Genomic DNA, 24,581 nt, shown 5'->3' with positions numbered 1-24,581 from the left:
TAGCCCCTTCCCCACTGAGCAGGGCTCACTCGTGTAGCCAGTAGGACGTTGTGGAGATGAAGGTGTGTGCCGTGGAGACCGGGTCATAGGCACTGCGGCCTGTGCCTTGCCTTCTCTTGAATCAGTCACTCTCGGGACACCTCATAGAGAAGTCCTGCAAGGCAAGGCACTGAGGCCCGCCAGTAACCGTGTAGTGACCGTCTCAGAAATGTCCTCCAGCCCCAGTTAAGCCTGCTGGTGACTGCCATCCTGGCCAACATCACTGTCACCACAGAGAGACCCTCAAGCCATCACCGCCCACCTTAGACACTCCCGAACCCCTGACCCAGAGAGTCCATGAGACGATAAATGTTTGTTGTTGGTTTAGGCCTCTGGATTTTACAGTAATTTGTTACACTTGAAAGATGACAAATACTTATAATTAACCAGAAGCGTGTTTATTTAATACTCATAAAAAGAACTGTTCAACTTTTTCTGGTGGGTATATTTTAAACAAGGAACAATTCTTACTACACACACGTATTTTAAAATAAGTACTTAAAGTCGTTTGAAATTGAGTGGTTACCTGAAATTTCTATTATATCAGATATATTTTATCATGGATTATAGCATATATATTCTGTTTCAGTGTGTCCATAACAAACTTAACTTGATGAACTATTAATTCTGCTTACCATATCACATTTTATTTCATTCCTGAAAATCACAAAATTCTCCCCAAATGCTGAGGTAGCCACTGGAAAAGCTTGATGGGTGGTCATGCATGAGTGGGACAAACGATTGTTTCCTGGGATAAACAGTTCACAAATCTGAGATGAAAAAAACTGTGGGACCCTAGGCCCAGAGAAGTGAATGGTGACATGTTTTAGGAGCACAATTACATGATGATGTTAATGATGCAAATTCCGGTTCCTGGTAGAAAAGAGAAACACAGTGCAGTCTGTCACACGGTTACTTAATTTAGAGCTTTAAAACCAGACAATTACTTCTGGCCCTGATAGAGTAACTCAGGGGTTGAAAAGCTCTTTCTGTAAAGGGTCAGATAGTAAATATTTAAGGCTTTGGGAGCGTTAACAGCTTTTGGTGCAGCTGTTAGCTCCACGACAGTGACAACACATGACGACATGTGAACAAACAGGCATAGCTGTCCCAGTGAAGCTCTGTTTTGTTCATGTGGTAGAGGGCTAGATTTGCAGGAGAGCCACAGTTTGCCAAACCCCGAAAAAGCTGTACCAGACTAGTCCTCTTGACCTGAATAACCAGAAGGCTCGGCAAGATATAAGAAACAGCCCTTTTAAGACACTGAACAGGCAATGCAGGACTTTGGTCCTTGAGAGAAGGAAAAAAAATTCTATGAACTATAAAGTTACCCCAGCTTTCTGCCATTCACCTGCCCTTTTCCCATGGAGGGGTAAACCTAACACGGTTAGTCTCGGCTAAAGAATGAGACCACAGTTCGGGGAAGCTGAGGTAGCAGGCAGAGTTCCACAGAAGAGAACGACTTCACACATCTGCACTGGGGTTCCTTTTGGCACCATGGCTGAACAGTAACTCGTATATGGGTAGGGGAAGCCTCCATGAAGCCAAGCAAAATAGAACCACCAGGAAGGAGACTGCATGGAGTTGGAGAGCCGGAAAGGGGTCAAGGAGACATTGGAATTCCAGCCAACCAGGGGGGAAATCTTACTGAACACCCATGACGTTCAGGAAAGTCCTTGCTTAGGAGTAGGGCTAAACTCACATAAAGGCTGTTCTAAACCCTGTCTAACAAAGCTTATAAACGAACCTTGAAAGGATCAAGCTTGTTTACAAATGAATTACCTACTTGCCAGGACAAAAACCCATCACTCATTAAAGAAGGACATTAAAATCTAGACACTTACAGTATAACCTTCACAATACTAAGCATCCAGTAAAAAGTTCCTGGATATGCAAAGAAGGGGAAAAAAATGGCCCATAACCAGGACAGAGATCAAGCAGTAGAAACAGATCCAGAAAAGAACAAAATGGAACTTCTAGAGGTTAAAAAGTGTATACAACGTCTGAGATGAAAAATTTTCTGATGGGCCTAACAGCAAATTGTACACTGCAGAAGAACTGGGGCAATAGAAAGCATCCAAACTAAAACACCAAGCAGAATAAATATAAAGAAAAGTACACCAGGGCATGTAATCAGATGGTGAAAACCACTGATAAATGGAAAAATCTTACAAGAAGCCAGAAAAAAAGAAAACGTTACATAGGGTCAGAGGTAAGAAAGACCACTGACTGCTCATCAGGAATAATGTAAGCCGTGTGGAATGACAGTTTAAAGTACTGAAAGTATAAAAGTATCAGCCTAGAATTCTGTGTTTGTCAAAAATAACCTTTAAAAATGAAGGTTAAAAAGAAGATAAAGACATCTTCAGATAAATAAGCGGAAAGAATTTATTGGTATCAGACGTATACCGTAAGGAAGATTAAATGAGGTTTTCAAGTTGGCACAGAAGGGAGAGCACTGGAAATGGCACATGTGTTGGTAAAAGTAAGACTTCTTGCTTTTTAATTTCTTTCAAAGATAATTGATAGTGTGTAACATGTAGGAATAAAATGAACAAGGATAGCACAGAGGACAGAGGGTGAGTAGAAGTGTGCAGCTGTGAACTTCTTACATTACGTGTGAGGTGATAGAACATTATTGAAAGGAAGATGCTGGATTAATGGTGCACATTGTGAACTTAAGAGCATCCACTAGAAAACTAAAGATTTGGCTAAAAGCCAATAGCTTTGATAAAATAGAATATAAAAAAGTATTCAGTCCAAAAGAAAGCAGGAAAAGAAAAAAGGATAGATGAGACAATAGAAAAAGGGCAGCAAGATGGCAGGCTTGAGCACAGCCTTGTTGATAATTATGTGTAAATGGACAAGGCAAAGTATAAGGGAAAGGTAGGCGTTATCAGACTAAATGACCTCCTGTTGTCTACAGGAAAAACCCTTTTCGTTAAAAATAAAAGAATGGGACATTGTGATACAAGCCCCAGTCATAAAGCTGAAGTGGCTGAATTACTATCAGACAAAGCAGACTTTAGGTCTACTACCTGAATATTCCCAGAGAGGAAGAACTTTATATCATAACGAGAAAGGGATCTTTTCAAAACAACGTCATCTAAAATATGCATGACGCAGAGTCTGATGGGAGAAAGATAAATCTGTGAGGACAGGAGTTTTTGACACTCCTCACAGTAACTTATGAAGCAGATACAAAGTCAGTAGTGTTGTGGAATGTTTAAGTTATGCTGTCAAACAATACAGCCCAGCTGACGTGCAGAGCACTGTGCTGAACAGCTGCAGGACACCCGTTCTTCGAAGGCACGTGGAACATTCACCAGACATGCTCTGCATTATGAGAGTATTAGGCCAAGCACTGCCCTGTTGCAAATGATGAGAAAAGTAGACTTAATTCCTCATGAGCCTAGACACAGACACCTTAATAAAATTGTAGCGAGCCCTTAATACAGTCGGTTCTACTGTAACACAATATATGTGTGTTCCTAAAAAATCACCATGCGGGGAAAATAGGGACACAACACTCAAAACCTTCCTCAGTGACGTGTTAGGAACATAGTAAAAATGATCTCAGTTTCACACGTTAAATGGTTAAGAAATCAAAATTACTACACCACATAAGCCACTGAACTGAAGTTTGTGAAAGTGGGCATCAGGATGGTTGCAGCCTGTGTGTTATTGTGAGGTTGTGGAAGGAGGGCTCTCTGAGGATGGGTGGACAGTTGGGACACTGGAGGTGAGTGGCTGTGGCTTGTAATACATCAGCTGGTAGCTGTGGTGTATGCCTTGGGAGTGTTCCTTTGTGGCTTGATTCTGCTGGGTAGACCTAGTTTCTCACCAGTGAAATCACACATAAGTAAATGCAACATTTGTATTATGCTGAAATTGTTACATAATATATCAGTTGTGTTGGAACAAATTGTCACTTTCAAAGCAAGTGTCATGGCAGGACTGACTGTGCATCCTAAACGAATGGGGTTGATCGCAGGAATGTGTGGATTAACACTGGAAATGAATCACTTTGGTCCTAAAGGGGAAATACCTACAGTTAGCATTACTCTTACTCGTGAAAAACTGAGAGAAAGAAGTACAGTCTCCTTAATGGCAAATAACATGATTTGTGTATGTTAAAATCATAAGAAAACTACAAAGCTGCTAGATCTAATAGGTAAAGTTTAGCAAGATTGCAGGTTCCGGTCGATATACAAAAGTCAACTTTATTTCTGTAATTACCAGCAAGTAATTTAAAAATGAACATAGAAATACAATATCAAAAACAATTACAATGATAAAATCTTTTTAAAAGACAGTACCATTTATAGTAATACAAAAGGTACATACTGCTTAGGGATAATATAACAAAATGTGGGGACTTCCCTGGCTGTCCAGTGGTTAAGGATCTGCCTTCCAATGCAGGGGACGTGGGTTCAATCCCTGGTCGGGGAACTAAGATCCCACATGCCGCGGGGCAGCTAAGCCCGCGCGCTGCAACTACTGAGCACTCGGACCGCAACAAAAAGATCCCACATGCCGCAACTAAGACCCAGCACAGACAAAAATAAAAATAAATAAATATATATTTTTTTAAAGTATTAAACTTAAAAAAAGTTTTTTAACAAAATGTGTGCAAGACCAACACTGAAAACTTCAAAACACAGCTGAAAAAACCAAAGGAAAGCTGACTGAGTTGTGAGACCTCACCCACTTGTGGAGTGGGGCTCTTCAGATGTCCTACCTCCCCAAACTGATCCATAGAGTCAATTAAATCCCTGTCAAAATCACAGCAGACTTTTGAAAAACAGGAATTAACGATCTGATTCTAAAGTGCAAATGTAAATGCAGAGGGCCTAGAATATGACAACAATCTGATTTCCAACAAAATCCACAGCAGTGTGTAAGGTAGGCATAGAGATCAACTGCATAAAATAACAGCCCAGACCGCATGTATACGGTCAGCTGATTTTTGACTAAAGTGCCAAGGTAATTCAGCATGGGAAAAGGTTAGTCGTTTTACAAATAGTGCTGTAGCAATTGCTTGATTGTTTGGGAAAAAAATGAACTCTAGCCCCTCCTTCACACTGAACATCAGCAATGAACTCAGAATGGATTGTTGACCTAGTTGGAAAGCTATAAAAAGTCTAGGAGAAAATTGCTTTAAAAACGTTTATGACTTTGGAGCACGCAGATTGCTTAGGACACGAAGAGCACTAGTCACAAAAGAAAATAATACGTTGTGCTTCACTCAAGATTTGCCTTCTTCAAAAGGCACCAGTAAGAAGATAGGCCATAAACTGAGCAAGTATTCATATCGTAGTTTATGCGACACAGGACTTACATCTAGAATATAAAAATTTTCACAGGCTTAGTTAGAAGACAAATGACCCAATTACAAAAAGGGTCAAAAGATTTGAAGAGACATTTCACGGGAGGTAAACAGATGGGTGGTAAACACACAATGACGTCCTCTTTAGTCATCAGGGAAACACACATGAAAACCACCATGAGGTAGCCCTGCATACCCTCCAGACTGGCTGAAGTGCTACAGGCAGGCAGTGCAAGTGTTAGCAGTGGAGCAGCTGGTGAGAAGGCAAAGTGTGCCCTTTCTTCACAGTTACACGCGCACCCTGTGACTCAGCGGTCCCCTCCTAGGTGTTTACCCGAGAGAAATGATAGCACATCACAGACTGTGTGTGAATGCTCGAAGCCAGTTTTCTGGACATAGCTCAGGTGTCTGTCCAGCAGCAGGTTGTGTTGTATCCACACGACAGAACATTGCTCGGCAGTGCAGAGAAACAGGCTACCAATAGGGGCAGGAGCACGGACCAACCTCAGAAGCTAATTAATTGTATGCTGAGCCAAAGCTGCCAGACACAGCAGAGAGGGCGTGCTGTTTGTTTTGTGTTAGAATTTTTGGATGGTGATGGATTTATACTGGTCCACACCTTCATGCGTGTCTTGTTTCCCCCATCTAAAGGCACCTATTTGGGACACTCCCAGCTGGGATAGAGATACTAGTGAAAGTATTAGAACAGAGCAAAGCTAGGTGTGCTCAGAGATTCAGCCCAAGGGTGGCATCATGTTCTGAGTTAATAAGCAAATTATTTGTAGATGTTACCCAAAAGCTATTCCAAGTGAAATAATCACTTATACCTTTAAAATTAAGATTCATAATTTAGAATCAGCCATCTCCACTCAGACACGTTTGCTCAGCTGTCTTCTGGCCTTGTTCCCTTTTCAGCTGTATTAGTTACAGCTCTCACCATTCAGTCGGTGACAGTGGCTTTGCCTGTCATCTTCCCCTGCTGGACTGCCAGGCTCCGTGGGAGCAGGGACTCACCCGTCCTGTTGTCCGCTGGGTCCCTGCACCTACACCTGTGCCCGGCACTCGGGGAGAGGACTTGGCACATCCTGGTAACGTCCCCTGCAAACGTAGTGAACGTGTAAAAGGGCGTTTCTGGACACTCTATTAAAAGGACAGCTTGCTGGGATAGTGTGTATTTAGTCATATTCTTGCTCTCATATTTGGACATGTTCAAAATGTAATTCTGTTTTTGTCCTTTTAATGTTCCTTTTCATCTATGAAAATTGCAGTCTAGTTAGTGCAGTCCTAATTGTGTATGTCTACAAATTTCAGATTCAATCTTCTGTTCTTGATTTTCCCAGAGGTAATTTTTAAATCAGATGTATGCTCCTTCCACAGGCTGTGCAGGCACTTAGCAGAGGGGGGGGGGTCACACCAAGGTGCCCAGGGGACAGTCGGACCAATACATGCAAACTTAAGCCTTAGATGATGACTTCCAGTAAAGTGTTGGAATCTGTTCATGCTTCCTTGGAATAGAAATTTTAATTTTTGGTATTTTGCATCTTCTTTGAAGTTAAACTTCAAATATTCAGAATACGTGATACACAGTGGTTTAAGTGGAATTTTTAACTCGTTAAATGCTTGAGTGGCTATGCGCTGCCTGAATTGGTCGCGTTACACTCAGCAGAGTGAGCAGGAAGTTGCCTGAAGTGCGGTGGTTGCCAGCGGTGGGATGCGGGGCTGTGAGTGAAACAGGAAGAGGGCAGGGGGCCTGCTCCTGCCTTGCTGTCACCGGGGAGGTGGCGGACCGGTTGTGTGCAAGGGTTAGCTGTCCATCCATCCTCCGTGCCCTGATCCCACAGCTTGGGAAGCTGGGTGGTGTTGACGGTGTTGTGTGTGTTCAGTTCTCTGAAACGTGATGAGTTTAAGGGTTAGCGGAGCCCATACCTGAAAACCTACTGTGCATTCCTTTTCTCAAAAAATAAAAACCCACCTCAAGTCCATTCCACATATTTGGGAAGAGGTCACATTGTGTTAATGATCTTAACGGATTCTGGAGCGTCACAGACCTGGATTCCAGTTGAGGCCTTGCTCCGGACAGCACTGAGCACACAGGCTACTGACCTTGGAGCCCCTATTCCCCCATCAGTGGGACCGGGAGGGTTGTGCCATTTTCACGGTCGTCACATGGGATGCAGAGACGGATGTTTGTGAGGCACTTAGTCCAGGGCCGGGCCTCACGTAAACACTCAACAGATTTGACTGTGTCACACATATAACGTCACGACATCAATTTCCTTTTTGTTTCAAGGTGAATCGGGTCTCGGAAAATCAACTCTCATAAACAGCCTCTTCCTGACTGACCTCTACCCAGAAAGAGTCATACCTGGAGCTGCAGGTACAGAAGTTTCCACGCTGCACTACATGAAAGCTGCTACAGAGTGCATAATTAGTATTTTGTGCCTTAGCTTTGTGTTTTGTTTGTTTTTGTTTGGCTGTAGACAGAAGGAGAACGTCAGTCAGGTAGGGAAAGGTGTGCTGCACCTGATGTCCTTGGATCTCGATTATACACACTCTGACCATGTACCATGGTGCATCTTCTCCAAGCTTGTCTTCTTTGTCTACAAAGTGCAATAGTTCCTGCCTATGTTGTATGTTTGATGGGAGGATCAGTGTTCTCATGAAAAAACTGGCATACACAGAAGATTTCTGGGCACAGGTGTCGTCTGACCTCTTCCCCTAGGTGTGAGCGTCCAGCACTGGACACTGGGCTTTGTGAGGCTGTTGAGTGAATGAACTGTGCATACATCAGTCTGGGACTTGGGCCACCACAACACGACTGCAGCCCTTGGACAGTTTTTAAATGGATTCATTAATTGTTCTTTTTGCTCCAGGAATCAGAAATTATAATTTCCAACTCCCAAGCAGCCCTTTAATCTTAGCCGCGATGTTTCCCGTGCTGACCCTGGGTCATTTTTACACAGTCCTCATGTTACCTTCTGAGAACTGTCCTTAAAGAGAGATAGTGAACTTCTGAGTCATTTGTTTAATGATAAAGTAACTAACAGGTAATTTCTCATTTTTGCAAACTGGTTCTATTTTAAGGTACGTTCTCTTATTACGTTTGCTTCTTTTTTTTTTTTTTTTAGAGAAAATTGAAAGAACTGTCCAAATTGAGGCTTCAACTGTTGAGATTGAAGAGCGAGGGGTCAAGCTGCGGCTGACCGTGGTGGACACGCCAGGCTACGGGGACGCCATCAACTGCAGGGATTGGTGCGTGCCCCAGAGCCCCGCCGGTGACGAGGCCGTGTGCCTGCTCACGCTTGTTTCCGCGTATTTCAGTCTGTAATGTTGGTGACTGATTGCTGGGTTTGGGGTAGCTGTGTATAGTAAAACAATGAGACAATTTAAGTCATTTTAATTACAGCATTTTAAATGAGGAATTTCACAGGGAAGGAGTATTTTCTTCTGTAAGAGCGTTCTAGTGAGATCTGATATCACAAAGCCAACCATACAGCAAATGCTAGTATAAATAAAGCACGTTGATTTGGACCATGGCCAGTGGACAAGATATGGTAGTACAGCCTTTCTCTTTTCCATATTCAAGAAGATGAAATCTCTTAAGAGACTTGCTCAAGAGCTAGTGTCTGTAACTGGCTGCTTGTTGGCACCATTTGCACAAGTAAAGAAATCCAGAAGTAGAATGTAAGAGCAGTCTGTCCCCTGTACCTTGCAGAGAATATGCTTTCATTGTACAAGCTCTCCTAGTTCTAATCCCCATAAACATAAAGCACCAACTTTCCAGCACTAATAAGAGGGAAGGAAGGAAGGAGAGGGCTTTCTTGCGTCTTTCTCCGTCACCGGGGGTCTCTCCCTTCCTTCCACAGGCACCCCTTAGCTCCCCTGTTCTTGACCCGTGTTCCGCTCCCACTCTGCCCCGACTGACTGTCTTCAGTCAGTCAGCTCAGCCTCTTTGTAACCTATTCCATCCAGGCTTTTGACCTTCAACACTTAAGGAAATGATTCTTGGCACAGTGTCCAAAAGCCTCTGTCTTGCCAAACCTAGGAGTCGGTTTTCTGTTCCCATCTTACAGTTGAATTATTAAATCACACCTGCTGGAGAGGCAGGAGACAGAACAGCTCGTTTGGCCTTTGACGTTGGGGACAGCTGCCTCTTGCATCCCGTGATTGCTCGTATCTGTGTTGCTCTCAGCTTTAAGACAATCATCTCCTACATCGACGAGCAGTTTGAACGGTACCTGCATGACGAGAGTGGTCTGAACAGACGGCACATCATCGATAACAGGGTGCACTGTTGCTTTTACTTTATTTCTCCCTTCGGACACGGGTAAGTAAGCATTTACCATGGAAACCTGGTGTGTAGATTAAGATTTCGTGTTTACTATGTGGGTTTCCAACTTTCCTCCAAACTGCATATTGTATTATAAGAATTGGGGTAATTTTGAGAGAAAAAAATTCAGTGTGATCTCCTTATTCTTCCCTTAAACATGACTTTTAGACTTAAGCCCTTGGATGTTGCATTTATGAAGGCGATACACAACAAGGTGAACATTGTGCCTGTCATCGCGAAAGCTGACACGCTCACGCTGAAGGAGCGGGAGCGCCTGAAGAAGAGGGTGCGTGCTGGGCTCGCCGGGGCGGCCGGGCCGGAGCGGGCCGGGGGGGCGGGGCGTCTGGCGGTGGGTTCCACAGTCCCTGGCTGGCACGGAGCCGGCCTCGCTGATGTCCGTGCTGTCAGCGTCGGTGCGCCTCTGTCGTCTCACAATTGTGTAAGTCAGACGAATTCTTAGAAGGGAACTGGTGTGCGTTTATATTTTTGCAAGAGGGCTGCGTTTCCCTCGAAACAAGCTTGTAGCCGTTGGCGGCCCCCAAGGCAGAGTGTGGGCCTGGTCCCCTGCGGCCCTGGAGCGGCTCTGGATGTGCTCCCGTCGCTCGTAGGGTCCCTTCTGAGAGATGGGAGACGGCACCTCGCTGCAATTTGTGCTCGCCTGGTTGCTGGTCTGAGTATCTGTCATGGTGCTTGAAGCCCGTTGCCGTGTTCTCTGGGGTTTTAGAGCCTTGCTGCTCTTTATTGCATTTTTATTGACTTACAGACACTTGTATATTTTTAGAGATTGACTGTCACGTTGCAGATTATTTCACCTAGTTAGACTTCCGTGTTATTTCATGTTTCTCTTAATGTCTTCTGCCATAAGTGGAGTTTTAAAATTATATGGACTCATGTTTGTCAGCCTTTTCCTTTATTGTCTCAAGTGTCTGCCAGTTTTTTAGGAAATATTCAGGCCCTTGGAAGAGTCCCTGAAAACTTAGGCATTTTTATGCTTGACAATAAGTGTTTTGGCAATTTACACTTAAGGGGACTTCACCTTTTGTAGGATGTTACATTAAATGTCGGACAGGTAGGAGGGGCAGGTGTCAGGGTTAGGAGGCTTTATACCCATCTCTGATCCTGTGTCCAGAATTCTTAGGGCCCGATTTCAAAGGCTGAAATGACTTGAAGTCTTGGGCCTCTGCAGTCCCTCTCTTTCTCTGGTTTCCTCCTTGTACCTGTGGGCGTGCTCCTCCCTCCCAGTCTGAGAACACCTGCCTGCCTCCCTGTCTCTGAGAGTGGTCCCGTCCTTCTTGCAGTCGCCCACAGTGAGGAGGTGATTCTCTCTGATCCATCACTTTCTTGCTCCGGGTGGGGAGCAGGCAGAGCAGGTTCATGCTCACCGCTCAGCTTCTCCATCTCACTGGGGAGTGAGCAGTTAGGAGCAGACTAAGGTCGGCTTGCAAGGGGGAGAGGGTGCGGGGAGGAGGGCCTTTTCTTAAATCCGGACGTAGTGCAGACCGTGGGTTCTTCCAAGATCTTTGACCACGCAAGGCCCTTCAGGTCACATTAAGGAGGAAAAAACTGGGGAGCAGGTTTGAAGTAGGGGTGCTTCCTGTTGACTTGGCTTGTGTTCTCCCTTCCCTTGGCGGTCCGGACTCTGGCGTGAGAGTAAAAGCAGAGCCCCAACCTCGCATCTGATGGAGCACCAACAGTGGGGGCTTGGGGGCGCTGGCTGCTTAGTAGACTGGCTGGTGAATGCCTGCTTACTTCAACTGCAGCCCAGTTTCCCTTTCCCTCTGGGCTACTCTACTACTTGGTTGATAGTTCAGACTGTGAGGTTACACTGCTGACCACTTTTTTCCTATTGAATAAAATCCAGACCCCTAGATCCCTCACCTGGTGGCATTCAGGGAACTGTCCACCTCAGTTGTTTCTTTGTCCTGTCCAACTAGATGTCTTAACCTTCCAGCCATCCTAGATTTCTTGTGATTCCCAAGACACAACCCTTGCGTCCTCCCCTCCATGCCTTTGAGGAGATGTTCCCTCTGGGCGCATCTCCCTTCTCTACCTGCAGGACTCCTTCCGGAGGCTGGTTGTGGTGTGGTCTCCTTTTACCTGCTGTACCGGGACTGTCGTTAGCCTGCTGCTTTGTGCAGTTAAGGTGGTGTTACATTGTTGTTGTTATTCTGGACAGCAGGTCCCTCAGAGTGCGAGCATGAATACCTTTTTAGCAGTTTGTAAAATCATTTGAAAATGATTTTAATCAATATGATTATTGACATTTGGATAACTCTGACATACTTCTAATATGATGCATTAGACTTGACTGAAATAGTATGCAGTTGGCTACAGTTGCTCCTGGCTTGGTCTTTCTTTCAGATTCTGGATGAAATTGAAGAACATAACATCAAAATCTATCACTTACCTGATGCAGAGTCAGATGAAGATGAAGATTTTAAAGAGCAGACTAGACTTCTCAAGGTAGGAACTCTGTCTCCAAGTACACAGTGTAACTAACTCCTGTTTCCTGTAGTCAGTGCATTTAAGATGGAAAGAGCTGGCAAAGCACACAGTCTTAGAAGGCTTGGCCTCTGAGGCTGCCAGGTAGACTTGGTCACAGTAGTAGTTTTGCTCTAAAGATATTCTGGCATAGCTGTCACCTGAGGCTTAGAAATCTTACTGCAGGTTTAGTTTGATTTCATGCAGTTTGTCCCATGTGGAAAAGAACTGCCACTTGCAAGTAAGATGTGTACCGCTGGCTTTCCAGGGGGGCCTCGTAGTTGGCAGCAGTGTGCTCATTCTGTGCTGGCGTTCCTGTGTTTGCCGTGCACGTTGGGGTTCCCTGTGTGGAGCCAGTCTACCCCGTGTGTCTCTTTCTAGGCCAGTATCCCATTCTCTGTGGTTGGATCCAATCAGCTGATTGAAGCCAAAGGCAAGAAAGTCAGAGGCCGCCTCTACCCGTGGGGCGTCGTGGAGGTGGAGAACCCAGAGCACAACGACTTTCTGAAACTGAGGACGATGCTGATGTGAGGCACGCCGGCGTTCCCGCTGGCTTGGGGGGCAGAGCTTTCGGCGGGGGTGGGTGTGCGTGGGGCCTGCGAGCCACGCCGGCTCCGTCGTGCTCCTGCCGCGGGGCTGTCCCCGCTTGGTGCAGAGGCCCTCCCCTCTCTGGGACTGTAGCAGACTAGCCTCTTCCGCCTGGGGCCTGTAGCTTAATACACTCTCCTTCCTAATCTCAAAGACCTTTTTGATGCTAAAAGTAGACTAGACCTCACCTGTGGTGTGGCTGCACCACACACAGGACACCTCTTGCTCTGGTGAGGAAATGGACGGCTTCGCTGCCTGGGGCCCTGAGAGCCTTCTCCCGCCGCCGCTGAAATGCAGCAGACTGCCCATCAGCCTCAGGCTCTCACACGAGGTGGCCCCGGTTAGCCTTGAGGTTCTCCAGTGGGTTCTTAGCAGCTAGAACGGACCTGACTACAAAAACAGACTTTTTTCCTCTAAAAATAAATTGTACATTTAGTAACAAACATGCATTGCTGTTGCCCTTGAATAAAGAGGCAAAAAGAAAGAGTGTTGCTAAAAATCTAACCCCTCTTTCATCAGAATTCTGAGTTCAAAGAACGGCTGGTCCAGATAAATTTTGAAGAACTAAAAATTGCTCTACAGGCCACGTAGGTCTCACTTGGTTTCGGAATTTTTGGTGATTTAAAATCACTAAAAATACCATTAAAGTTGGCATTCAAGTTATGTCAGATGTAATTCAGTCACCATGTCAGGTGTGAAAGGGCACCCAGGCCCTCCGGGGACAGGCCCTTGCCTGTCATGATCCTGTCTCAGAGCTGAGTGCTTAAGTATATGAAAAAGCTGGGCCGAAGCTATGAATGTTTTCCAAGATGATTAGAAGATGCAAAGTGCTGTTTCTATCTCATCCAGAAGATTAGTACTTTGATTTATGGTTTTCTCCACAGGTGACTCTAATAGGCTCTTTGTGACATACACGTTAAGCTTGAGTCACAAATGTTTGAATTGCTTGTTTTTCGTAAGTTCTTTTAGAAAAGTGTGCTCTGTTTCAGACATTGTTTACCTAAACAATCTCCTAAAGCCTCTGTACCTCTCCCTCTGTCCACTGTGGTGACCTCAAGCAAGGGGTGGTGCTTGTGGCAGAGACCCTGTGGCCCAGCTGGGTGTGTCTGTGCGTTGTTTATCGTGGTAGCAAAGAGATGTGCCTCTGTAGATGTTTCCACAGCCTCATTCCCTTATCCCGAAATTCCAGCAACTTTGTGTACTGTTTACCAAGTAATCTGGGGTCTTAGTTCCTGGTGTGTGTGCTGTGTCATTGATTGGGTGTTTTTTCCATGCGAATGGCATAGCCCTGGTGCATCCTTTTCTCTTTCAGCACTCACATGCAGGATCTCCAAGAGGTGACCCAGGACCTTCACTATGAAAACTTCCGATCCGAGAGGCTCAAAAGAGGCGGCAGGTTGTTGCCCCAAGTCATGCTGTCCCCTCAGTCCATATTGTGTCACCTCGAGTCATGCTGTCCGCCTCTCCTCTGCGTGTCCAGCTCAGCCTTGACCGCTAAGCATCACCATTGGGTTTCCTACTCAGAAGCTATTGGGAGATACTTGTTGCTAATTTAATCAAATCGTGGGGTTGGGGTTTGTTTTTGTTTTGGGTGGGTTTTTTTGTTGTGCCTGTTAAAAGGTATCTTTAACCATTGCATATCAAGAACAGCTCTAGATGGAAAGGCCAAAGACTTGTGTTGGCTCCTGTTTCAACCAAGGTGCTTCGTACATACGTATGAGGTACACTTTAGAGTCTGCTTTATGGTGTTACTAATTTGGGGACCAGATGTGAAGAAAGGATTTAGAGGCAGCAAGAACATCCCAGTCTGAGGAATACAGCCAGGTTGTGGAACCAGGGGAGTGGGCCCGTGTGGAGCCGCGTCTTCGAGGGCTCAGAGGGCCTCCTGCGCCGGCTTCTCCGCTTGGACACTCACATCCTGTTCCTTTTTTAAGTACGATTGTTGTAGTCTTTATTCATAACTTATCTTAGAAGAGTATTCTTCAGATAATACCTACTGTTTTTTGGGTAAAGTCGAAAGTGCCACCCCCCAGCTTAGAGTAAGAAAGAGGTCTTGAATTTTCCATTTCATATTCTATTTTTCATCATTTTCTTTTCTTATTCATGTTGTTAATCAGAAAAATGATAAATTTATGCAATTTTCAATAGATATATTTCTCAGAAATATAAAGTGAAATTTAACTTTGAGCATCTGTTGTTAGAAATGACCAACTATATTTGTCGTAATATTATAATTGTAGTTTCTTTTACCTCTTAGAAAAGTGGAAAATGAGGACATGAATAAAGACCAGATCTTGCTGGAAAAGGAAGCTGAGGTGAGTAGAAAAGTACTTTTTCTGTTTTTGAGTCTACTGTTTAGTGTATACCTAAAAATATTATTTGTAGTTCATGTAGTTTTTTTTCCTTGTTTTTTTGAAAAGGAGCATACTACATGTAACTAATCTGTTATATATATATCTGCACATGATAATATGCATATATATACATAAGTATGTATATTGGTTTACATATATTATTTAATACCCAACAGCAATTTAGTGGAAAAAGTTGGAAATAGTGAGAATTCAGTAACATGACTGGTTTTTGTAAGATGTTTAGAAATCAGCAGTTTTCCCATACATAGACAATGAAAATATAATGAAAGAAACTCATTCACCATCGTTAATAAAAACGTAAGAAATACGTAGGGCTTATATAGGGGAAGAAACTAGAAAAAGCTCTACTGAAAACTGCTTTCAAAATTTGAATAGACACAAAGCTTTTTAGGTAGGATGCTCAGGGTGAGGGTCACAGTTCTCTCTCACGCAGTTCCCACAGCGTTCTGTGTGTTCGCGGAGTTCTTCGTTTTAGCGAGAACTTGAAATAATTCCATTTGTCTTGAAGGCTAAGCATTGGGAAACACAGGAAGCTCTGTAAAAAGCAGACTAACGAAAAGAGGCTGGCTTTACTGGTTACGGAAACGTTGAACGGTGGTCGTCCAGAGTTTGGTACAGGCGGGTTAGGCTGATTAAATGCAGGTCTGGAAATAGATCAGAAGTATGGAAATGTGCTCTGAGGTAAAGGTGGTGCTGAGACCTGTTAAAGTGGTGGAATTCAGGCATGTTGAGTAAATAATAAGAAAACAGGCCAGCCTTTTGGAAACAAAAATAAAACACTTCTTTGGCCAGATTAATTCACTATGGATCAAATATTTAAATGTTAAAAACATAATCACGAAAGTTACCTGAAGAAAATTGAGGTAAATCTTTTACAACACTTGCCTAGAGGCCTTTCTAAACAGACAGAAACCATAGTGATAAAAAGTGATGGGGTGAGACCTTCAAGATGGCAGAGGAGTAAGAGGTGGAGATCACCTTCCTCCCCACAAATACATCAGAAATACATCTACATGTGGAACAACTCCTACAGAACACCTACTGAACGCTGGCAGAAGACCTCAGACCTCCCAAAAGCCGTGTGGCTGACAGGGTCTTGGTGCTCTGGCCAGGTGTCAGGCCTGTGCCTCTGAGGTGGGAGAGCCGAGTTCAGGACGTTGGTCCACCAGAGACCTCCTGGCTCCACGTAATATCAGACAGCGAAAGCTCTCCCAGAGATCTCCATCTCAACGCTAAGACCCAGCTCCACTCAACGACCAGCAAGCTGCAGTGCCGGACGCCCCACGCCAAACAACTAGCAAGACAGGAACACAACCCCACCCATTAGCAGAGAGGCTGCCTAAAATCATAATAAGGTGACAGACACCCCAAAACACACCACCGGACACGGTCCTGCCCACCAGAAAGACAAGATCCAGCCTCATCCACCAGAACACAGGCACCAGTCCCCTCCACCAGGAAGCCTACACAACCCACTGAACCAACCTTACCCACTGGGGGCAGACACCAAAAACAACGGGAACTGCGAACTTGCAGCCTGCGAAAAGGAGACCCCAAACACAGTAAGTTAAGCATAATGAGAAGACAGAGAAACACACAGCAGATGAAGGAGCAAGGTAAAAACCCACCAGACCAAACAAATGAAGAGGAAATAGGCAGTCTCCCTGAAAAAGAATTCAGAGTAAAGATGGTAAAGGTGATCCAAAATCTTGGAAGTAAAATGGAGAAAATACAAGAAATGTTTAACAAGGACCTAGAAGAACTAAAGAGCAAGCAAACAATGATGAACAACAAAAGAAATGAAATTAAAAATTCTCTACAAGGAATCAGTAGCAGAATAACTGAGGCAGAAGAATGGATAAGTGACCTGGAAGATAAAATAGTGGAAATAACTACTGCAGAGCAGAATAAAGAAAAAAAAATGAAAAGAATTGAGGACAGTCTCAGAGACCTCTGGGACATTAAACGCACCAACGTTCGAATTATAGGGGTCCCAGAAGAAGAAGAGAAAAAGAAAGGGACTGAGAAAATATTTGAAGTGATATTGAAAAACTTCTCTAATATGGGAAAGGAAATAATCAAGTCCAGGAAGCGCAGAGAGTCCCATACAGGATAAATCCAAGGAGAAACATGCCAAGACACATATTAAACTATCAAAACTTAAATACAAAGAAAAAATATTAAAAGCAGCAAGGGAAAAACAACAAATAACATACAAGGGAATCCCCATAAGGTTAACAGCGGATCTTTCAGCAGAAACTCTGCAAGCCAGAAGGGAGTGGCAAGATGTATTGAAAGTGATGAAAGGGAAAAACCTACAACCAAGATTACCCAGCAAGGATCTCATTCAGATTCGACGGAGAAATTAAACCCTTTACAGACAAGCAAAAGCTAAGAGAATTCACCACCAAACCAGCTTTACAACAGATGCTAAAGGAACTTCTCTAGGCAGGAAACACAAGAGAAGGAAAAGACCTACAATAACAAGCCCAAAACAATTAAGAAAATGGTAATAGGAACATACATATCGATAATTACCTTAAATGTCAGTGGATGAAATGCTCCCACCAAAAGACATAGACTGGCTGAATGGATACAAAAACAAGATCCGTATATATGCTGTCTACAAGAGACCCACTTCAGACCTAGGGATGCATACAGACTGAAAGTGAAGGGATGGAAAAAGATATTCCACACAAACGGAAATCAAAAGAAAGCTAGAGTAGCAATTCTCATCTATTTTCAATAGCCAGGACATGGAAGCAACCTAAGTGTCCATCAACAGATGAATGGATAAAGAAGATGTGGCACATATATACAATGGAATATTACTCAGCCATAAAAAAACGAAATGGAGTTATTTGTAGTGAGGTGGATGGACCTAGAGTCTGTCATACAGAGTGAAGTACGTCAGAAAGAGAAAAACAAATACCATATGCTAACACATATATATGGAATCTAAAAAAAAAAAAAAAAAAGGTCATGAAGAACCTAGGGGCAGGACGGGAATAAAGACACAGACCTACTAGAGAATGGACTTAAGGACACGGGGAGGGGGAAAGGTAAGCTGGGACAAAGTGAGAGAGTGGCATGGACATGTATACACTACCAAATGTAAAACCGATAGCTAGTGGGAAGCAGACACATAGCACAGAGAGATCAGCTCGGTGCTTTGTGACCACCTAGAGGGGTGGGATAGGGAAGGTGGGAGGGAGACGCAAGAGGGAGGAGATATGGGGATATATTGTATATGTATAGCTGATTCACTTTGTTGTAAAGCAGAAACTAACACACCATTGTAAAGCAATTACACTCCAATAAAGATGTTTAAAAAAGAAACAGCAAGAACAAATAAAATAGAATAAATGAAACAAATTTAAAAAAAAAACAGTGATGGGGATGCAGGAGGGTGAAGATTCACTATTTGAATAGCCCAAAGAAGCTGGGCCCGGCACTCCCCTTTAGTGCACATTCCCCACTGGGTAGTGGCAACTCCTTCCTACCTTTTTAGGTCAAAAACTGTCTCATGTTGTCTTTCTTATTTCTTCTGTTTCTTTATAATTTTTTTATTTGAATTGCCTGTTCTTATCGTTTGCTCGGTTTTCTGTTGAGCCATTGGTCCTTTTACTGGTTTGTAAGAGTTTTTTGTATATTAACTCATGGTCATGTTTTGGGAGAGCACAGACGTTGAAGTACTAGCAATCACAGGACCCCCGTAAAGCCTGCTTGGGGACAGCAGAGCCCGAGAACCAACGGTGTGTCCATCTCGTGTCCGCAGCTCCGCCGCATGCAGGAGATGATCGCCCGGATGCAGGCGCAGATGCAGCTGCAGATGCAGGGTGGGGATGGCGACGGCGCGGTCCACGGGCACCACGTGTGAGGTAACGACCAAGCCTGGAGAGCAGGCGCGTGTCCCGAAAGGATAAAGGTTGCTCCTCAAAACGGAAGCTTCTCCACGCTTCCTGTTTAGTAAAGGGTTTTTGTGTTTTCTAAACTTATAAGTGTGAGTAACAATTGTTAACATTTCCCTTCCTACGTAGGGAAAAACACCGTTCTTCCCTACTGTGTGCTCCTTTCCTGTATGTCTCTTTCCACCCAGAGTGCCCTCACTCCTGGTTACCAAATGTGTGGAGGTTTCCCCTGCACCGAGCAGTTCACAACACCCGCTGGGGGTCCTGCGGTCTCAGTTCTGACACCATCTACCTGGAGATCCTGTCAGACCCCACAGGTTGAGGGCTCAGTCCCACAAGTCTGCCCCCCACTTCAGATGCCAGTCCAAAATCCAGGTTGTCACCTGTGCTTCTGACTGACCGGCTAGAGATTAGAGGTGCCCGCCCCACCGTGGGTTCAGTAATTTGCTAGAGCGGCTCACAGAACTCAGAGAAACGTTTTGCTTACTAGGTCACATTTATTAAAGGATGTAATAAAGAACAGAGGTGAATAGCCAGATGAAGAAACCCACAGGGTGAGTGAGGTCTGAGAGAGTCCCTAGTGCAGGAGCTTCTGGCCCTGAGGAGTTTGGGTATATCACCCTCCTGGTTTGGATGGATTCACCAACCCAGAAGCTCTCCAAACCCCTGCTTTGGGGATTTTAAAGGAGGCTTCCTCGAGTAGGTGTGATCAGTCATTAGCTCCATTTTCTGCTCCTCTCCCCTTTCTGGAGGATTGGGGGACAGGCTGGAAATGACAAGCTTCTCATCATGGCTTGGTCTTTCTGGTGACCAACCCACAGAGTTCCCTTATTAGCACAAAATCAGGGAAGGTACATGGGTTTCAGGAGCCCTGTGTCAGGAACAGAGGTCAAGGACCGAGTATCCGGACAAGAGGTGCCCCTGGTGCTCTGACCACTTAGGAAATGAAAGGGTTTTAGGGGCTGTGTGCCAGGGCCGGGGGCAGGGACCAGGATCTATTTTTATTGTCTCACAGCGGGAGAAGAAAACTGTATATTAAAGTAGCTTTCATTGGTCGTACAATTTGAAATTTATTAAAGCTGAAAACATCTCTTCAAAGTGTTACTGGAACAGCTTAGGCCAACTAAAAGTAGAGACGGGGTCAAGGGAGAAGTACGCCAGGGAGGTCAGGGCTGCCTCGATGGAGACTGCTGGCCTTGCTCCTCGCCACAGCTCTGCTCCAGCCGATGGGAATCAGTGGCTCAGCTGGCTGGCTGGCCGGGTGTATGCTGGCCTCCCTGCTTGAAGGGAGGCCGCAGACACCAGGGACGCCGGACTAGGAGAAGGCAAATGTCCGCTCCCCTGTACCCTGTGGAGCTGTCCAGGTGGCTGCTCCATACCTCCAAGAGGAAGGAGGGAGAGGTCGAGCCAGGGGAGGACCAGAGGATGAAGAGTTACATGGGTAGGGGCGGAGGCAAGCCTGCTCCGTGGAAGAGCGGACTGGGGCCAGTCAGAGTTCGAGCTGGCACAGAGCTGGGATATGGACCTGATTGTAGGGCACGTGAGCGTCGGTGCAGTCCCTCAGGAGGCGATGTGATGCCCTGAGTGACTGCAGGCTGAGCTGACACATTGCAGGACCAATGAGACGGGCGGTAAGGGGCCCGGAGGTCGGGCACCTGTCAGAAGTCTTCCACAACACGGACAGGTGATGAAGGACGTGGGGTGGGGCGGGCAGGCTGGGGGCATTGGTCACCAAAACAAAGCCCCTGCCCCTTTGCGGCTTATTGGGAAAGGTTTTAGTTGTGAAATACATACACAGAAAGACACAGATACACATGTACAGTGTAACCAGTTGCTTTTAAAGGGAGCATCCACGGAACCCCACCTGGGTCAGAGTTGGTTGCTTTTCTTTCATCATCACGTTGAAACCTTAGAAAGGTCCTGATGGCACGTGCTGAGTTCGTACTTGCCCAGTGAGGACATGGACGCTGTGCAAGGGTTTAAAATTACTTGCCTGTGGTCACGTCACTTGTCAACTGATGGACCTCCTAGCCGCACAGGGCAGTCCTGCCTGGGCAGGTTTGCCGCCTGATGGGAAATGATGGCAGAGAAACGGCCTCCTGAGGGGTGGGGCTCATTTGAGGCAGTTGGGAGCAATAGATGTTAGCTCACTATCTGATCTTGCTGCTTCTCTTTTTAAAACTTTATGGAATTACGAGGATTCTACTTTTGGTACATAAAGTTAATCTACATTTCTGTGTGCTTTTCAGCTTTGCAGTACTCCTGATTTCCAGAGCTTCATAAGCGGCGTTTTGATTTTAGTAAACGCTGGTCCTCAGGGCCCACCTTCTGCTCAGTTTGTGCCGTTTGTTGTTTTGCAGGAAAATAATGCTGCCAGTGGTCCAAGCAGCAGGCATGGCATCACTCCCACTTAAATGTGTTGTGTTTGTTTTTCCAGAAAACACTTTGCAAGATAACATTCTGACAAGTAACACAGCTGCGTGTTTTCAAGACTGTTGGAGGGGTGCCTATCCACATTTTACAGTACCTGTGCCTGAGAATTTAATTTTTTAAAAACTTTTGATGTGTTATTTTGTATGAAGTACCTTAACATTTATATTTCATTATGTTATACTTTATATTTTGTGAGGTTAACTTTCCATTTCCAATTTTGTCCACCTTAACTGACCACTAATGTTAGAATTGATTCCCAGGGACCAGTCAGCATGTATAGTTAATAGTTGAATTTGATTTGGCTGGCCTAACCGACTAATCATGATTTATTTCTAGAACATTCAGATTTCCCAGAATGTTCCTGAGTAGCAGAGACATGGACCTAGTGATACAGAAAGATGAGAGCTGCCCTGGTGCAAGGCCATTTCTCACCAAGTCATGGCACCTGGTTAGCTGTCTTGCTTTGAGCACACCACCTAAAACCAGTTTTGCTGCTATAACTCAATACTGTTAATCCATCTGCACATTTATCTGTTTACCAAACGAAACAGAATTACCCGGTGAGATACATGTTTATACTTAAATAGCTTTTTTAAAAACAGGCTTTTAGGGGCGAATTTTTTAACAAGTCTTTGGATTCTTGGGTCTATGCAGAGAACTCGCCACAAGCCACTTTCTGTAGGGTTTGCCATGAAAAATCAAAGTATCCGTGAGCTGCAGTTTTCATGTTGCAACTAAGATTCTTACCTACACAATGAGAGTCAATAAACTATTTTTATTCAACTAAATTTAAAAAATAACTTTTTAAGGAAAATTAACAATTGATCTGTGCAGAAACCAGCCTTTTTCTATTTTTATACTGCACTTTAATGTGTTTTCTCTAACTGCAGGTATAGGAGATGTGCCTCAGCAGCGAAAATAAGGGTCCTCGGGTGGGTGGCCCCGAGGCCTCAGCCCCGTGGGGCCCAAAATGCCTCCCAGGTGTTCCTGATTTGGCGTCCCTTTAACTGATGCTTTCCTGAATGGTTTTCAGGCAAATAGCGGTGATCTTTTTGTGTGTGCAGGCTGTCTAGTCCTTTTTCAGCCACTGTCATTTCCTTCCATGTATCGTGTGAGAATGAAGGCTATTTCAGATCTGCACCGTGGGCTGGCTGACGGGTGCCACCAGTTGAAGCCGCACATGGTTGGTTTCCTGTGCCCTGTGGCCTTGGCCCTTCCCTGTCCTCGTAGCTGGTCTCCCTGTCGTGCACTCAAAGGGGCGCTGATGCTCTTGGGGTTGCCTTTTTTTCAGCATTTCTACTGACGTGGGGAAATTGGTCCCCAAAATGTGACAGATGAAAGAAGATCTGGAGGGAGCAGGTGCTGGTTCAGTGTTTTCATTTTGCTAGAACAAGAGGGGTTGAAATGGAGAAAATGCTTATTACTCCAAGGATGAGGAGGGGGTTTTGTATTCAACAGACACAAGAAAATGAGATGGTTGAAATATATTAGTTACAAAGGTGTACTACAGAAAATCACTGGGTGTTCTCCTGACTTTGCCCTTTCACTGTTGGGTAATTGCAAATGGTCAAGAGCTACAGGTTTAGGCATATTGTGCAAAGTTTTTACCAAGAAAAAGTGTTCCATGACCTTAGGGCCCCTCCATGCAAGGCTAGTTATTTGGGTTATTTTGTCATTTATTAACTATGCTAGTAAAAGCTGTTTTTAAAAAGGGGTGGGGTGTGGCAGCACTTGAAAGTGGTAGGTGTAAGCTCTATATAGTAAAACTACTACTTAGTGCTAGCTGCCACCTAATGGTTATGGGGGTGTGGGTGGACCTACACTGTAAGACTTTTAAATTCCCTTTTGTTTTGCTGCCCGAATCTAAATACTTTTGCTAATAGATAATTGCTCTTTTACTAAGAGATAAGCTTTACCTATAAAAATGTATTTTGAAAACTTATTTTACACAGCAATTTTGTATCCATTGAAACTAACCTTTTACCAATAAAGCACTGTTGTTTAGATATTCAGTGAGTAGTTCTCATTGTTGGCTCTTTTAACGGGGTAAAGGTGTAAGGTTTTCTGGGAAAGATTCAGAGAAAGCCCTGCGTTTTCTGTGTATAAAAATCCGGAGGGGGGGCTTCCCTGGTGGCGCAGTGGTTGAGAGTCTGCCTGCCAATGCAGGGGACACGGGTTCGAGCCCTGGTCTGGGAAGATCCCACGTGCCGCAGAGCGGCTGGGCCCGTGAGCCACAATTACTGAGCCTGTGCGTCTGGAGCCTGTGCTCCGCAACGAGAGAGGCCACGACAGTGAGAGGCCCATGCACTGCGATGAAGAGTGGCCCCCGCTAGCCGCAACTGGAGAGGGCCCTCGCACAGAAACGAAGAACCAGCGCAGCCAAAAATAAATAAATATATAAATGAATAAATTAAAAAAAAAAAAAAAATCCGGAGGGGGCTTCCCTGGTGGCACAGTAGTTAAGAATCCGCCTGCCAATGCAGGGGACACAGGTTCGAGCCCTGGTCCAGGAAGATCCCACGTGCCGCGGAGCAGCTAATCCTGTGCACCACAACTCCTGGGCCTGTACTCTAGAGCCCATGCGCCACAACTACTGAAGCCCACGTGCCCTAGAGCCCGTGCTCCGCAACAGGAGAAGCCACCGCGATGAGAAGCCTGCGCACCACAACGCAGAGTAGCCCCCGCTTGCCGCAACTAGAGAAAGCCCGCACACAGCAACGAAGACCTAATGCAGCCAAAAATAAGTAAATAAAATTTTTTAAAAATCAGGAGGAATTATTTGCACCAACATCTGTACCCAACAACTCTATATTGGCGATCCCAGCCCAAAAGGCAAGCCATAGAGATTGGAAAGGAAATATTTACAGGGGAATCTGATCATCTACTTAGAGTGAACGATAAAAATTACCACTAGTGAGAGTTCAGTGATGTCTGCCCACTAAATAGAAAATGTGGGAAAGATCTCATTCACTGTAGTAACAACTACTTATTAGAAGAAATGTTGAAAACCTGGACTGTAAGCCTGATGTGGGTGGCTGGCTGGCCCTCTCTCTGCCCACTCCACTGACCACCCCAGGACCGCCTGGGCCCCTTTA

At 44.9% G+C, this 24,581-nt stretch overlaps 1 protein-coding gene across 3 annotated transcripts in view; it reads left to right on the top strand.

The window, feature by feature from the left end:
- SEPTIN2 (septin 2) overlaps positions 1–23,498 on the top strand; it is a 32,704-nt gene extending 9,206 nt beyond the window's left edge. For all 3 annotated transcript variants that reach the window (XM_068544058.1, XM_068544061.1, XM_068544060.1), the window contains exons 4-13: positions 7,659–7,745; positions 8,497–8,620; positions 9,561–9,695; positions 9,867–9,984; positions 12,060–12,161; positions 12,561–12,706; positions 14,080–14,163; positions 15,025–15,082; positions 18,921–19,023; positions 21,491–23,498. In XM_068544058.1, coding sequence (XP_068400159.1) covers positions 7,659–7,745; positions 8,497–8,620; positions 9,561–9,695; positions 9,867–9,984; positions 12,060–12,161; positions 12,561–12,706; positions 14,080–14,163; positions 15,025–15,082; positions 18,921–19,022 — 956 coding nt within the window. In that variant the 3' untranslated portion in view covers position 19,023; positions 21,491–23,498. The remainder of the gene's footprint in view (positions 1–7,658; positions 7,746–8,496; positions 8,621–9,560; positions 9,696–9,866; positions 9,985–12,059; positions 12,162–12,560; positions 12,707–14,079; positions 14,164–15,024; positions 15,083–18,920; positions 19,024–21,490) is intronic.
- Positions 23,499–24,581: the final 1,083 nt, after the last annotated feature.

Source organism: Eschrichtius robustus, chromosome 5 (assembly GCF_028021215.1).
Source record: "Eschrichtius robustus isolate mEscRob2 chromosome 5, mEscRob2.pri, whole genome shotgun sequence".
NCBI classification, from domain to species: Eukaryota; Metazoa; Chordata; class Mammalia; order Artiodactyla; family Eschrichtiidae; genus Eschrichtius; species Eschrichtius robustus.
Note: the sequence above shows the minus strand (reverse complement) of the source record. Positions and strands in the feature narration are given on the sequence as shown.